Genomic DNA, 16756 nt, shown 5'->3' on the forward strand with positions numbered 1-16756 from the left:
TGAGCTGTGTACAGTCACCTTTAAATGCTCTGCCAATAAGTATAACTGTAGCTATAAATCTGACAGCGATAATACCCAATAAAAACCTGATTCAGGATCTAATCCTTCCTCATTCTATCTGAAACAACAAAAAAACGTTTTTCCTGAATGTCCACTTCAATTAAGTCAGCATAACCATTGAAGCAGAACTACATAACAGCATGATATAAGCAATACCTGTGTGCTATGTAACCATACACTTGCAGGTAAAGGTCTAATCTGTATCTTGACAGTGACAGCTATGGCTTTGTAGTACAGAGAGCACAAATGTTAGCCAAACTAATGAATTAACAGTGTGAGTGCCAGAAACAGAATATGAGCTACCACTCCTGAGACCACATAACCTGAACACTGATTGCAGCAATGTAAATGTCCACTGCAATGTAAACAGACACAGAGTAAATATATAAAGACCTGTTGTGCCACAGGAGTATAGAAGTATGACCTGACTGCCCAGGGCTTCCTTGTAACTGGGAGTGATCATCTAGTGGTGCTAATGTCAGTAGCTGTGATACGTCCTTCTACCCAGCATGTATTCTTTCCTATCACTAGTGCAATAATCACCCAGCCCTATCAGCTAGGAGAACAGTCATGGAACACGAGACAGCAGAGACCTACGAGGGCCCATGTCAGTGGGAGTTGGGCTTATGTCTATGGCCAGTGCAGCTTGTATTTGACATTGGTTTGGGATCATTCAGAAATCATTATCAGGTGCATATGACCTAAAGTTGACTTGCTGTTTTTGCATTCCCCTAGCCTTGTATAACGAATGAAGCAGTTCTGACCCGAGTAAAAGCCTATTATCGCAGGCCCTTCCTACATCTTTAGCATGTGTCAGATCGGAGGTGCACGTATGGGCATAGTGCACAGGCTGTTATATAACTGTCATTCTTAGAAAATAAATAGTTAATACTGCAAAACATTTCTGAAAAGCATTAACACAAAAAGCTCACACTTGTAAACAATCATAAATAAGGATAAAGATAGAACACTGATTTAATAGCAGGTGATGCTGTTTCTTAATATATTGAGCCACAGGGGTTAACAGAAGTTAGGCATCCCATATTGCGGCTCTCCACTAATACCCGAAATAGAGTCCCATCTGCGCACATGCACAGCTTGTAACGTTCTGTCCCGTCATCATACATCACCTCCCCTGTGGCAGTCGGTAATCGGGAAGGAGTGACCATCACACTGCCATTCAGAACAATGCTGTTCTCCTATGGAAGGAAATGCATTTGAGGTTAGATAACGTTGGGGGGGGATGGAGGGTGCATCAGTACTTCCAGAATACGAGTCATTTGTAATTACTGCAAGATAACACAGGAGACAACCAATGTCAAATGTTCCAGAATTCATATTTCAATGTTCCTGGCTGCTCACTCCAAAGGGTTACAGTCCATAAACAACAATGGCCTCAGATTTTAATTACATTTTAATAAACACTAAATTGAAAAGAGTCTGCAATACAATTTAATAGCACTCCCTGCACTGTGTTATGTTCTACAATTATTTATAGTTTTCCACAAAATATTTGCAACAGCACAGCAGTCCATTACGGCATCAAGAATGTTAACCTGAACACTGACTGCAATGAATACAGAAATACAATGCAGATTACCACTGACCAGTTATAGAGGAACTACAAATCCCAGCAATAATACATTATACAGCGCAATGGAGAATACCATCAGCTATAGGAGGAACAACAAATCCCAGCAATAATACATTATACAGGGTGCTTAATATATTATAGCTTGGATTTGGTGTTCCTCTATAGCTGCTGGTGTTCTACAGTGTGCCGCTTTAAAAAAAGAAACAGAAACCATTAAAAAGCTCCCGGCCGATCTCAAGTGACTTACTTGAATTACGATGGGCCCTTGGTTGTCGGCGGGCAGCGGCGAGTCGGGAAGCTCACCGGGAGGAGAGGGCCATACGCATGTCCTCAGCGTGTGTGGTGGGCGTGGCGTAAGCGGCATCACGTGAGCGGGTTTACCGGGGTGTGCAGTGGATGTGAGCGGCGAGCGGGAAATTTGAATTTTAGCCGACGAATCGACGATAGAAAACGTTAACAACCTTTTCCATCGCCGATTTTAATCGACTTAATCGAATAATTGTTGCAGATCTAAAACAAACTGTTAGCCCAAAGTGATTTTAAAAATACTTACCACAACCCTGACCTCCGATGCTCCTGGGAGATATGGATGAAGTCATCATGACTTCTGGCAGAGTTAGGAGCTCAAAATCCTTGCATTTTGAGTTCCCAGCTCCGCCAGCAGGCAATAACTTGCTTTAATGGCTAACAAAATCTATGTTAATCTTTAGGAACACTGGACTCCTTCTTCAGACATATTAATAGATGTAGTGCTCCTGAAAAATATATTTATCGAGCTAATTTGACTTTGACAATGCTTTACCTGTGTGCTCATTCCTGGCTACCATGGTACATCACTTTTTTGCCTTTCCTGAACAAGACTTTCCCTAGTGTCAGTGGAAAAGAACAAAACAAAAGATACCAAGCAAAAAAAGAATTAAAATGAACCGATACTCACTGCTTTTAGCACAATATTTCCACCTGTCCGAAAATCTATGGTCCTTCCCATTATGAAAACGCCTTCATTACCACGCACAGTGATATGCCCATCCACACTGATTTTCAGATCGCTGCTTGCGCTACTGGTAATCTACAAAAAAAAGAAGGCACTAAAAAAAGTTGCGCTGAGATATTGAATTCTGGAATGAAGCCAAAAATGTTCATATAGATTTTTTTTTTATTTTAAACATATTTTATATATTGAAGTCCATTTATATAGTATGTACCTATACATCACCTTGCACAAATAGTTTTTTTAAATTCTATAATATGGACATGCATAAGGTAACAGTGTTATGGAGAACTATGGGGTTAGGGCTTTTCCCCATAGTTCTCCTAAGGGTCACGGGAGGACACAAACTAGCGTCCTTCCGTGACCCAAAGCTCAGTATACAGCTCAAGTTATACTGAGACTGCCGCAGCCGGGGCGGATCCCGACATTACTGTCGATATCCAGAGGCAGAGCCAGCAGTACCCGCCCCCTCCCCCGTCCATTCCGCCAGTCAGCATCGACCGGGGAGGAATCCATGCAGGGAGCCGTGAGTGACAGCCATGGCTCTCTGCAGGGACAGGATCCAAAAGTGAGCGAGAGACGGTATGCGTTCGCTCACTTCCCGATCTATTGAGCCGACGTAGGACAGTTTCATTGTTACACGTCGGCTCGAACTATGAGGCTGAGTGATTTTCACTCACCTCATAGTTCTCCTTTAATCTAAATTCTGAAAAGAATTTGTTCTGCCTTAAATAGTTTGCAGCCTTTCATTTTTATAACACTTGAAATTGATCATCAAGCTGCAGACGTGTTTGGTAAAGTTGATCTCTAGGCAAACCAGTAAATACACAGCTAATAGATACAGTATATATCCTGGTCCTGGCAGATTATGGACATAATAGACGTATGTAATGCCAATCTGTGTTTTGTAGAACAATCAAGATCAATCTTATACTGAGGCAATCTTTGAGAAAAGTCAGTTTTGGATGTGTGGATATGGTCACCTTGTATAAATACATAAATGGTCCATATAGTAAACGTGGTGGAAATCTGTTCACTGTAAGATCATTGAAAAAAGACACAAGGGCAGTCATGGTGTCAGGAGGAAAAGTTTAAATGTCATAAACGGAAAGGTTTCTTCAGACAAGAGCTAGTTCTGAACCAACTCAGTAGATTAAATAATTTTTTTTTAACTATATCACTGTTTTACATGCCAAAGCATTTCTAAATCTGGTCAGTCAGTGTAGTAATGCAGACACCCTTGCTAAACAGCACAGCCAGGACCTGTACTCCCTGAGACCACTCTGCAGACTATATTGTCTGGTCCTGGGCCTGCTCCTGTCTATAGGAAATGAAGGACACTGATGAGGTTTTGATTCTACGTTTTCCTCCTATCAGGAAGCTCTCAGATGGGTAGCGCTGTGCAATGCAGTAAAGTCTGACTGACTTGCTGTTCTGCAGCTTCCTTTCACAATCTAAGTGCTTCTATCCATAGACCGATATCAAAAGAGAGAGACTTGGGTACTTTTGTTAGCTGTATCTACATATACATTATCATCTTTTTATTGAATCCATAACTGGATTAAACTGGGGCTTTTTGTCTGCAATTTAAGTTCAACCCATTCTAATAAGTAATTGTAAGTAATATTATCTTTGATTTAAGTCAAATTTCCATTCATATTTTGATATTAAAACCACCAATGAAATGAAAGAACTACATAGTAACATATAGTAACTACATATAGTTGTTTCAAGGAATCAGAATTTAGGAACGCTTTCACCTTTCCCTGGCTACCCTTGCAGTATGACACACTAAACATGAAGACAGGGATGCTGGTGGTGCAGCATAAAGGCAGACAACAAAATTCTACACGTTATTTCCTATACAAGATCCACAAGGGAAACTACACCCCCATAATTGGAGCCGATGTGTGACACTGCAGCTGTCACACGTCGGCTCTAAAGATCGAGAACTGATTGATCACATAATGCGTATCACTCACTCACGATCTTCTCCCTCCAGAGAGTGAGGATTGTCAGTCACAGCTCCCTGCAGGGATTCCCCCCTCCTCTCTCTGTTCCTCCAGGGCTGACTAGAGGATAGGACAGAGGAAAGGGGGTGGGCACAGCTGGTTCTTGCTCTAAAGAGGCAGACCCAACTGTCAATCAGATGGCGGGGTGGATCCCAACAATATTGTGGGGATCTTTCCCGGCTGCAGCATAGCTCTGCGCTGTCAGCATATAACATGCTGAGATTTGGGTCACAGGAGGTCATAGTAAATGTCAAAAAAGGTTGGGCCATAGTTCTCTTTTAATACCCTCTGATACAGGATCTAGTCCACAAATAACCTCTATCCTAATAAGTGGCTTTACGATATTAAATTAAATCTTTCCCCAAAAAAAAACAGAGACTGCCATTGCTGACTTTCTTCTGAAAATGCCAGTTGTCTGGCTATTACACTGGCTCATAAGCTGGCTGAAAGTTAAATCAATGACCGTGAAGTGAAGTATGCAGATCAGTAAATTTAGTATAAAATCAGAATGTATTATGTGTATTCTTGTTCTGGGACAGTGGCTCAATATACTGAAGCATGATAGTCAGACAACCAGAATCTGTAGATGAAGCATTTAGAAATAGCAGCGATATTTCACCCAGGAAAGGTTTCCATTAAGTTGTTTGTATTATTCATGCAAAATTCTGGTCAAATAACGTTGGGATATAAAATGTTACATGTGTTGACATTCATTGTAAGGAATATTACAACCCGCAGTATTGTGCATTGACAAACGTTTTGACGTGCTTCCCTAATTACAATGGCAAACATACTGAACAAAGATGGACATATGTGGTTCCAGCATATCAGCCGCCATCAGAGTTCCCTCTCTCTGTAGGTATGACAGCTAGAACAGCAGATTTGTTTGTGAATATACCCATATGATCATTATGATGGGCTGTCATGATCACACGGTTGGGAACCAATCAGAGGAATTGAAGATGACAGCTGTTATTGACAGCACAGTCTCTGGTTCCAAAAGAGAACCAACAGTAGATTTAAAATCCTTTAGCATAAGGAATTAAGCTGAGAAATGGAAATGTACAGGTTGTGGGCAGGAAGTGGTTAATGTATCAAACAAAATGTATTACCCTTTCTGTAGACGCTTTCTGAACATTCAATGTCTTCACACCTTTGGGTAAGTGAAATTCATGTTTCTCATAGTCGGTGCTGAACAAAGTGTTCTGGGTTCTTGGATCCACAAATTCCATGCCTAGGTCGCTGGTAATGGAGGTCTTGTTCTTCCCCACACTAAGCTTTGTTGTACCTTGTTGAAGAATGATCTGCAATCAGAAAACTAACAGTTGTGAATGTGCATTGAATTCCAGCATTGCATTTGTTTGGTAATGAGTAAAATAATAAAGTAATAATGTTTAAAGCATCACTGGGGTCTATAGTTGTTATATATTCTTTTCCAATTAACACAAATCTAAAGGCACTTGTTCTTTGTAGGGATGTGGGTATATCTTGGCAGCATGCCTGCTCACTGACAAAGAGCTTAAACAAGACGTAGACTTCATATGCAAGATGTTCTGTCCTCTGCAAGTGTCTACCATGAACAGATTGCCACTAAACAGCACAAATCAGCCTCCACTACTCAGTTTACAACTGTTAAAACTCCAAATGTTGTCCTTTCTCTGTTCAGCTGTTAGGTTATGTTCACTCCATGTCTGGACCAGATCTGCTAGCACAGTGCATTTTGACTGTGATTTTACGGCAATTTTGGCGCTTTTTTTCCCAAGCTTAAAATGTGATTTCGGATACAGTCCAGTGTGTTTGCTAGCGTTTGTATGTTTTTGATGAGTTTCCATGCGTTCCAGTGCATTTCAGAGAACACGAGACAAGCAGCATTTTTTTTGTCTGGACCAGAACGGACTGCGATGGTGTGAACAGAACCCCAAAATTCCATAGGGATACATTGGGATGCTTTTTTGGTGCGGGAACAAACTGTTCTAGTCTGGACATGGTGTGAACAAGCCCTAAAGCAATTAAAGAAAATAGCCAGCTATGGGAGTCAGGATAGCTTATGGCAAACTGCACAAAATGTCCCGATCTGCTCTGGAAATACAGTGGTACCTCGGTTCACAAACTTAATTCGTTCCGCAATTCTGGTAGTGGACGGATTTGGCCGTGAACCAAATCAAACTGTGATCTCGACTAGAGGAAGCCATGACCATGTGTCAGAGCAGGGAAAATGGCTGCGATTGTGTTCGTCACCCGTAGCGGAGTTCGCGAACGGAGGCAAAATTTTGGCGAACTTCCTGTTCGCGAACTGAATTGTTTGTGAACCGAGGTACCACTGTATACAAGTTTAAGCACAACTGGAAGTTAGCAGTAGCACTATCTTCCACTGCAAAGATTGATGATACCACAAAAGTCAAGCAATTTTTTCCAATTAAAAAATGTGGGACCTTTCATGCAAATTCACACCTTACTGTTTATTAACTGGGTGCATGGCAAGATAACCAAATCAAACCATTAGATAGTGTTGAAAAGTAAATTGTACTTGTCATTACTAAAAAGCTGCTGTTCCCAAGATCTCTCATATGGCCTAAAACCTAACACGTACTCTCTTTTGCTGGCAGGAGCACCGCGTCTGGTTTATGTCATTAGAAACAGTAGAGTCCATTGATTTCTGTTTGAGGACTCGAGGAAGATAAGATCAGCAAGGCACAATTGCTGTACAGCCCACCTAAGCAGGCAGCACAGCTTGCATATGTCATGAAGAAACATGGCTACATCATTTGCATACGTAATTACTAAACAAAGACATTTTTTGTTATTTAATGCATTAGCACATTGTTTTTTTTTTGCATGAAGCTGCTCTTCTTTACAGTAACGTTCTCCTTTAACTTACAGGCTGGTTGTTGCCAGTGATCACAAGATCCTCATTACGCCGTCCTCCGACAGTACTCTTGTACAAAGGGTGTATGATTCCCATGTCAGAAACTTGTTTAAACCGAAGTAAACCGCTGTCGTGAAATTCCATGCTCTCACAGCCATTCGGACCAATTCGAATCACAAACCATATAACCAATGTAATCTAGGTAAAAAGAGAATTGCCATGCATCAATAAATTATGTACCACCACATATCTCACTACTCCGATTATAAACCTACAGGGTTATTCACAAAAGGGTGATACGTTTGGAGAAGGGAGGAGAAGAGAACAATCTAGGACAACATAGCTGATTAGGAAAAATTCTCCAATTCCGCTCACTTTCCAGATCAGCTATGTTGTCCTAGATTGTTCCCTTCTCTTGCCTTCTCCAAACTCTTCACCCTTTTGTGAATAGCCCTGCTAGTCGAATCATCCCAAATTTAGTGTCGGATCTGGGAAGAGATGTGTGAGCATATATGAACTTACTTTAAGAGCAAACATGACTTTCCATTACATGCCCAGTTAGCCACTGGAGGAGAAAGAGTTAATTTCAACCAGATTTGCTTATGTGAGGAATAAAAACATCTTGTCTTTGGGATTTGTGATAGAAGTGTGACATCATTATTAAGAATTATGTTGTTATCATTATATGGCGCCAACAGTTTGCGCAGCAGTTTACAAAATAACGGAAGACAGAACAGTTACAATACGATTCAAGACAGAAGGGTTGGAAGTTCCTTCTATTTTAAAGTGAAGGTCATGAGGAAAATAGGTTCCTCCGTCCATGATGAACAGTGTGGATGGACGAATCTCCCGCTGTGATGCCTGTTGCTGTCAGAATACAAGACCGGTGCTTGCAGCTGATTGGCTGTTCTGCCAAGGAATTTTCAACACATTCCTTTTGCAAAAGTTGATCTAATGATTGACCTCTGTCAATGGAATATAGTCACCAACAGAGCGAATTTTGGCCAAATCATGATGAAATTCTCTCCGTGTGTATCCAGCTTAAGGAGGCAGGGGATATGCTTCCCCATACCTGGAAATACCAGGATTTTTAATGAGCAGCAGTGGGGATCAGTGCGATTGATAAATTAGGTGCAGGTTCAGGAGGGTGCCAAGCACAGTGGAAGCGTTTGAGATTTTTTAACATTTCTTTTCCCTACTGGTTTGCTTTAAATGAGGAAGAAAACCCCTCAGTTTTTAACGTGGTCACTAGATGACAAGCACATTACTTTACAGTATTCTAGCAGAGGGTGAATGTTATTTCTGGTATTCAAATCCAAGCAGATTCTGAAACAGTGAAGGATAGAATTAGAAAGCTTACATTACCTTCTTTATGGTGGAACCAGAAATGACATATGCTGTTAGTTTTGTGGTGTGTATAGTAAGTGCAGTCTACATAAATGACACGAGCAACAAGAAAATGTGTTATACAAGCAGTATAACCCCTCCCACTCCCGCCATGCTTCTGTTCTGTGGAAAAGCAATAACAGTAGAACATAAGACACATGGCTACATAAAGTTCCTTCTTGGAAAACGCAGTTGAGGGAGACACACTTAAGAAATGTGTGGACTCAGTAAGGGGACAACTGTCCAGGCAGCTGCATCAGGTCCTTGGAGAGGGACACTGTAGGCCGCCCCATAGCTGCTAGTAGATCATGGGCAGGGAAGGACCACAGGACTGTGAGCTCTGCGCTTCAGATCCGACATATGCAATAAAATGTGTAAGTTCCTATATGAAAAGTCAAAGCACGGAGCTCAAGAGCATGAACCCCTGAGAGGAATAGCTGGAGGCACAGGTAATACATCCCAAGCTGCATAAAAAGCAAAGCCCTTAACTTACCGCAGCAATGGTCCGGAAGCGCCCTGCGACCACAATCAGAGTAACCAGTCCTGGGGAGTGCCAATGCAGGGCCTAGAGAAACAAAACTCATCCCAGGCAGTGATCATCCCTCTGGTGGGCATACTCCCTAAGGAGTCTTCAGGAAGTGGATTCCACCAGTTGGATAACAGCCCTGAACCGGTAACGTGCTCGGTGGCTAATGTTCTCGGTACAGAAAGTCTCTGAAGAGCGCCCCAAGCAAAGCCCAGTGCCCATAGGTCACATTACAGCTTTCATCACAGCGGTGTACAGATACAGTCTCCGTGGCTATGCCAAGGATCAGCCAACCTGGAAAGCTGCAAAGTGAGCTCTTCCGCCTCTGCAGCATCTGGAAAGTCTTGGGAGCGGGAAAATGATCCTGATAAAAATGTGGAAAAGATAAAAAAAAATGGGTTTGCTTTTCTTTGAGGAGAGAAGACGTCCATTCTCATGGGATACTAGCAAACAGCTGAAGCATGATGGGAGTGGGAGGGGATTTACTGCCTGTACAACAGTTTTTGTTTGTGGCCCAGTGTCCAGTTCTCAGGAAGGTGGTAGCATAACCCAGTTGTCTAAGAATTAGTCTACCCTGTGTCCCTAATAAACCATTAAGAAATGTTGTATGTGTCCGGTGGCCACACCTGCAGCCTCCAGTATAAGTGTACCTGCATCTCAGCAAAGTATACCTTGCAGAGTTAGTCACAAATATTCTCGGAGCTCTTTTACTTACAATTAGGTTGATGGCGGCCAAGATAAACAAGAGGACAATCACACAGATGGCTAAGTTGCCCTTCCTGCCTCTCAGGCCAGTTTTATGGAGGCGATTCTCATCAATGGGAACATATCCTGCTTTGAAGTTACTGTTATGCTCTTTATTCACATTTCTACGCTCCACGGCTTTCTCTCTCATTGACTTTTTGACCGGCCCATTAGAACTCTGGAAAAAAGCACAGGAGATTGTTAGATACGTGCCAGTTATGAGGCGCTCTTACTTTTCAGATTTAGTTTCTAAAGCAGAGGTAAAGCTCTTCACAGACAAAAGGTAATCATTGCATTGAGCCTTGGATTTCCTATTTGAGGAAATACAAGTCCTATGAGTCATTGAAAAACTTTGATGATGGGATTTGTAGTTTCACCACAGCTGGAGTGCTGATGTTGCTTTGCTCTGGTCTACTTTCTAAAGGGTCAGGTAGAACACTCATCTGGAATATTAGGAAACCCGATCCAATAAGCGATACTGGCATGGGCTATAGCGCTACTCCCGTGCTGTCCTGTCTCTCTGCATTCATATACTGTGAACATGGCGAGATTGTACGTGTATCCCCAGTCATACTCCTATCTCCATGGTGGGAAATAAGCCATACATAGACCATTTTGAAATGCCTGCAATACATGTCCTGGCTAAAGGGATTTTGCATCACTAGCACTGACTGCAACAAGTACAGCAAAAAGAGTGACTGGTATGAAGAGGATTGGTGGTTGCATATATTTGCCAGCATGCTGGATCTGTCCCCATTTCATACGTGAGGATGCAAAGCTTCTTCTGTGTACTCCTAGAATGTAGAACACAGAGGCATGGATGGGCAGATCTTTACAATACAGTACCACTTCACTCCAAACACCTGACACTGAAATATCTTGCAGTGGCATCATGTGATCTGATGAAACTGAATGGGATGTTTTTATATTGACAAGGACTCCACTGCAATATATGCACCAAAACTCATTAGATAGCAAAGCCCTAAAGTAGAAATATAACAAATTAAAATATTCCGCCGCTGCAACTCTCTTACACAGACACCGTCCTATCTTCTGTCCGCTTTCCTCTTCTTTTGGCCACATACAGAACGCTTTGTATTGTATAAACCAATCACAGCATACTGTGAATGGAGAGGAGGGGCGCCACAGCACTGGAAATACTTCCTGGCATCAAGAAAGAGCAGTGATCCAGGAAGTGGCACACACTCCATTATAGTTAGGGATGCACAGATACTTTTCACATACCAGGGCCGATACTTGGCATTTCCATGAGAACTACCAGGGTTTCAGGGGTTGCAGCTGGGACCTGGCTCTAGCGCTCCACCACTGTCCTGAAATCAGCGAAGCCCTCGTTCACACATGAACGTTTTGTAGCGTGTTCTACGCTCGAAGAACGCTCTACAAAACGCTCCAAAATATAAGTTGCATTGGAGTCAATGGACTCGTTCCCACCTTGCCGTATTTCCGCCCGTCCCGAACGCGCTACAAAACGGCCCACGCCTGAAAAGGTACAGGAGCTTCTTTGCGGCGTATTGGGCCGTTTTGTAGCGCGTTCGTGCCCATAGACTTCGACGGGAACGGGCAGAAATGAGTGTTGAGCGTTTTTAGCCGCAGAAATCGCGCATAGAACGCGCGTTCCGCACATGGCTACAGACCACTCCCATCCTGCAGAGAGTTGTTGAGAAGAGAAGAACAGAAGATGGAGGATTCAAGTACATGTGGTCTCCTTGATTTATATGCCTTGTGCAGGGAAGACCATGTCTCTATGACATGAGACATGCAAATTATAAAAACCGAGGAATCAGGCAACGTTCCTGGCTGGAGATAGAACTAACCTGGCCTGATTGGGATACCTTCCCCAAGCAAGTAAAAGAGGCAAAAGGTACGTCAGCAATGCTTTTATATGTTGATAAGTTTCTTGCAAAATGGATGCACTGTTGTTATGCGCCATGCGTGCATTGTTTGCATATGACTTGGGTTCATTATTTCTGTGTAACATGCGTGCATGTCTGCTATGTTTTAATGCAGAATGCATGCAGTGTGTATTGACATTTGCGCATTTTTTTTCATTTGACATGTGTGCAGTGTTATGTCCCATGCGTGCAGTGTTTTTATGTCACATGCGTGCAGTGTTTTTATGTCACATGCGTGCAGTGTTTTTATGTTACATGCGTGCAGTGTTTTGCGTGCAGCTATTTATAAAAAAAGAATACTCAAGTCTGTTTTCAATTCAAATATAATTTATTGATATCAGATCAAGGGAGAATGATGTTTAATTTTTGGAGGGAAATCAAGACTGAATCGCTTGCATCTGCCATGACACCTCCCCCTCAGGTGACATGAAGTATGCAGCGAATCCGTCACAAATGCTGCCACCATTCGTTGTTCCACGGCTGGCGATGCAATGGCTACTCTCCATGCAATGCGCCAATGAATCCTCAAAATTGAACCCATCTCTGCAACGCACAAAATTGTGAAGGGCACAGGCTGCTTTCACAAAGATCAGCGTTGATCGGTTATTTGTAGTTCCACAAACTGGTGTAGCTCACAGATTGTAGCTCCCAGCATGAGCAAATCACCAGGTGAGAGTGTATATATGAAATTGGTGAGGGTGATTGATATACACTAATTTATATTTATAAATCAGTACACATAAATAATGTCATACCTACACCCGCTGATAATCACAGAGAGCAGACATGTGCGTCGCGCGTTTCCAATGTACAAAATCGCGCTTTAAAACGCGCAAAACGCCGGGAGGAAAACGTGCATATGACGCGCTTATGAAAAACGCCCAGGTGTGAACGCAGTGCTCGTACTTGTAACTACTCGGCAAGTATCAGTACTCGTACTCGCAAAACTGGTATCGGTGCATCAATTTATTTATATTTATAAAAACAAAATCATACAATAAAACAGAGATGTACAGATCCCGGGAGCTCCGTGTGCTCCTTACAAATCACAGTTGCCTCCTAACTTGTGAATTTTTCTCTAGTCTAGTCTTGGAGCTCCAAAGTATCTATACTTGTACTTGTACCGAGTACTGTACTTGGTATCGGTGCATCCCTAATTATAGTTAAAAGGACATTGAACTCAGGAGGTAAATCTTAAAAATGCATGCAAGTACCTTAAAGAAAATTGTTTTATTAACCACTACAGTGGGGCTACCCCAGTACTGCAAGGGTTAGGTGCTTGGTTGTGTCTAGGCTAAAAAATAACAACCTTATACTCACCCGAAGCTCCGAGTTGGCTTCCTCTTAGACCGGTCCAACGTCTCTCCCCCTCCTCTGCAGCAGTCTACACTGTGTATAGACGTGAGGGCGCTGAAGATTTCAATGCTGAAGGGAGGGGAGACAGGCTAGAGGGAGCGCTGTGACAGCTGGCCGGCTCTAAGCTTCAGGTGAGTATATCTTTGTTATACTCACCCCTGCTGGCATCGCATACTATTGGTGGATCTATGAGCACCCCCAGGTCTTTCTTCATGTCTGACTTCCCCAGTGGAGCACCCCCTACTTAGTAGTTTGCACCCACATTTGTTGCTCCCATGTGCATAACCTTGAACGTTTACATAGATGTGTAAACGTCCCTAACATTCTTCTTCCATTCCTCTAGCTCAGTTTGCAATCCACTCATGGACACACATACATACATACATGCACTTACACTTGTACTTGTGTAAATAAAAAAAAAATACTGTCCGCGAGTACTAAATTACTTACTTTGATTTTACACAGCCCAAGGTGACAAGTGAGAACAATGCAGCTATGTGCACAGGTAGGTAAAACAAAACCCTGTATGCTGTATGGATCTAAATGCAGTGTTTTTAACACCTGTGTGCATGAGTCCCCATTTATACCTAGGTGTACTGGGCAGGGGCGTCCCGAGGCCGGGTGTTACCGGTCTCCAGACCGAGTGAAACCCTGCCGTGTCATCGTCATCTTGGTGATGGATGCCGGCAGATAGGCATCCATGGACCGAGAGCCTGACCCTGTCAGGCTCTCGGTCCATGCCCTAGTGCCCGATTTTTTTAGAGGGGGCAACAGTAATTTTGGTGTCACCCGGGTGCGGGCCACACCCCCCTTGTGACGCCACTGGTACTGGGAAAGCATGTCACATTTTTGTTCTAGCATGTGTTACACATCCCCAATGGTTTCTGAATACACACCAAACACAGGAAAGTAGGGCATGTAGCAAAATCTGCGACATGTGTTCTATGTTTATTTCCTCTGCACGTACGCAGGGGAAAAATGCACATTTGCCTGGCTGCATTTGGGGTGCCATCAACTGGTAATAGCACACCAAACGCAATTCTAACACATTTCACAAATGCACACATTTGTGCGCGGGTTTGCTGTAAATTCAAGAAACAATTAGGTGTGAAGGGTGCTAAGTAATAACACAAAATGTGAGATACATAATGCTCTGTATGAGGTTTTATATAAGTGATAAGGGGTGACACCATGCACTCATAAACCAAGGGTGACACACACGGGGGTTCCTGCGAGTGACATGTAATACAGAATTGTCTCCTCCCTCCACCCGCAGCGGCTCTATACGGTCAGTATATATACATATAGGATTAGGTACTGTGTCATGTACAGCCGTCGTTTCCCCAGAGACCATTTCTGCGCTGACTGAATGCTCTAACAAAGCCCATTTTATTGCTCCCTCTTCCTTCCCCAATCCCTATAATCCCGGGATATTCACACCGGCATGCAGGCAGTCCAGCACTGACCTGCTCGGCCGCCGCCATCTTTCCTCAGCCCACTCTGACAGCAGCAACACAGAGGCGATCGGAGCTTTGAGCGTACCATGTGCACATCGGCGGGGGGCGATCAGATCCATAGCACGCGATTAACAAAGCAGTATGATAATATACCAGATGAGGACGACACCGTTTGTGAGTTAAATTTGGGTCTTGAGAATGTAAATACTAAAATTCGTCCAAGCTGTAAACGTAGAAATAGTAAAAATATGTAAAATAATTGCACGTCCCCCCTAATAGCAGGGATAGTTCAGTCTCGAGGTGCCTAGGAATGTGTGGTGGGAGCTCCCTAATTCCCAGCTATTCCTGTCACACTAAACCGCTTTATAAAAATAGCTTTGTCTGATGTTCCTCACAACCAAGTTTGAAGAAACCCATCCGTCCTTTATTTATTAAACTTTGCTTACATTATGCTCTTTTTAATGTGTATATATTGCCCAGACTTATTTTTCTCTAGGGGGTTATTTCCAAAAAGGGTGAAGAGTTGGAGAGTTTGGGGAAGGCAGAAGTGAACAAACTAGGCCAAAATAGCTGATTTGGAAACATTCTCCATTTCAGCTCACTTTCCAGTTCAGCTATATTGTCCTCAGGAGTTTGCTATTGGCTATTGCAAAGTGCAATAGCCAATAGGAAGCTAGCTATGCATTCTTATGCCTTTTTTAAAATATTCTGACGACTGCAACTGTCAGAATACTAAAAACAAAATCAGAAAAAAAACCTGCAGATAGCAAAGAAGCTATTGCTTCCTGTGCTATCTGCCATCATTTCAGGGGGGTGCTCTCTCCCAGCCCCCCTAACCCCCCTCCGCAGATGGGGGGGGGGGGCGTAGAGGGCACCTCCCTGAAATGAGAAGGACACCTCCCTGAAATGGCTTCTTTCAGGTTGGGATCCCTGCTTGCTATCTGTGGTTTTTTTAGTATTCTGACAGCTGCTGTCAGAATTAAAAAAAAATGTCATAGGGATGAATAGCTAGATTGCTATTGGCTATTTCAATTTGCAATAGCCAATAGCGAGCTGGCTTTTGCACCTGCCCACTGCTGCTGTCAGTCAGCAGGAGGACCTGATGGAGAACTTCAGGTCCACCTCTGCTGATCGACAGCAGCAGTGGGCAGGTGCAATAGCTAGCTTGCTATTGGCTATTGCAAATTCAAATAGCCAATAGCAATCTAGCTATTCATTCCTATGCCGTTTTTTTTTCTGACTGATGGCAACTTGCGGCTCCGATGTGAGAAAAAAAAAAACAGCAGGGAAAGGTTTACTCCGCCAGATCGGGCAGAGTAAACCTTTCCGGGAGAAAATGTTTCTCAACTCTCATCTCAACTCTCCTGGATTGTCTGGGGGCCGCTATCTAACAGTGGGAGACTCCCAGAACATCCAGGAGAGTTGAGATGACTGTGTCCTAGATTGTTCACTTCTCCTGCCTTCTCCAAACCCTTCACCTTTTAGTCAGTAACACTGGCGACCGGGCTCTGGCGTTCCGCCTGTTGGGGGAGGGCCCGAAAGCTTCCTCATGCTCCCCCTCCAGATAGCGCCGCTCCATCCCCCGTCGCTCTGCATGTATGAGTGGCTGTGCGGGATAGAGAGGCACCTCTGTATGTCACTTGTCTGCCTGGCGCGGCCGCTACCGACACAGCAGGCGCCGCCAGACAGCACATTCTTCAGCTGGGACTGGGAGAGGACGGACCCTGTTCACTCGGCCCCGCCCCCTGGCCGCCAAAGACGAGGAAGCTGAGCGGCTGTAGGAGTCAGGTAAGTCCGGTGTGGGGACAGTAACCCTAGTTTTGGATAGGGAAGGGTTAAAGCCAGGGACGT

The 16756-nt window shown here is 43.5% G+C and overlaps 1 protein-coding gene across 2 annotated transcripts; it reads right to left on the minus strand.

Moving 5' to 3' along the window:
* Positions 1-982: 982 nt before the first annotated feature.
* Positions 983-14957, minus strand: SGCB (sarcoglycan beta). Of its 2 annotated transcripts, none has more exons than XM_018575769.1 (6): positions 14915-14957; positions 10151-10357; positions 7536-7721; positions 5770-5961; positions 2592-2723; positions 983-1259 (listed from the first exon to the last, which is right to left on the minus strand). In XM_018575769.1, the coding sequence occupies exons 1-6, from the start codon at positions 14930-14932 to the stop codon at positions 1059-1061; spliced, it is 936 nt and encodes a 311-aa protein (XP_018431271.1). In that variant the 5' UTR covers positions 14933-14957; the 3' UTR covers positions 983-1058. The 2 variants fall into 2 exon arrangements, with proteins under 2 accessions (XP_018431271.1, XP_018431277.1); XM_018575775.1 differs by lacking the exon at positions 14915-14957 and adding an exon at positions 12501-12520 and having other exon boundaries at positions 10151-10355.
* Positions 14958-16756: the final 1799 nt, after the last annotated feature.

This window comes from Nanorana parkeri, unplaced genomic scaffold (assembly GCF_000935625.1).
Source record: "Nanorana parkeri isolate BGI_ZX_2015 unplaced genomic scaffold, ASM93562v1 scaffold54, whole genome shotgun sequence".
In the NCBI taxonomy this organism is placed as follows: domain Eukaryota; kingdom Metazoa; phylum Chordata; class Amphibia; order Anura; family Dicroglossidae; genus Nanorana; species Nanorana parkeri.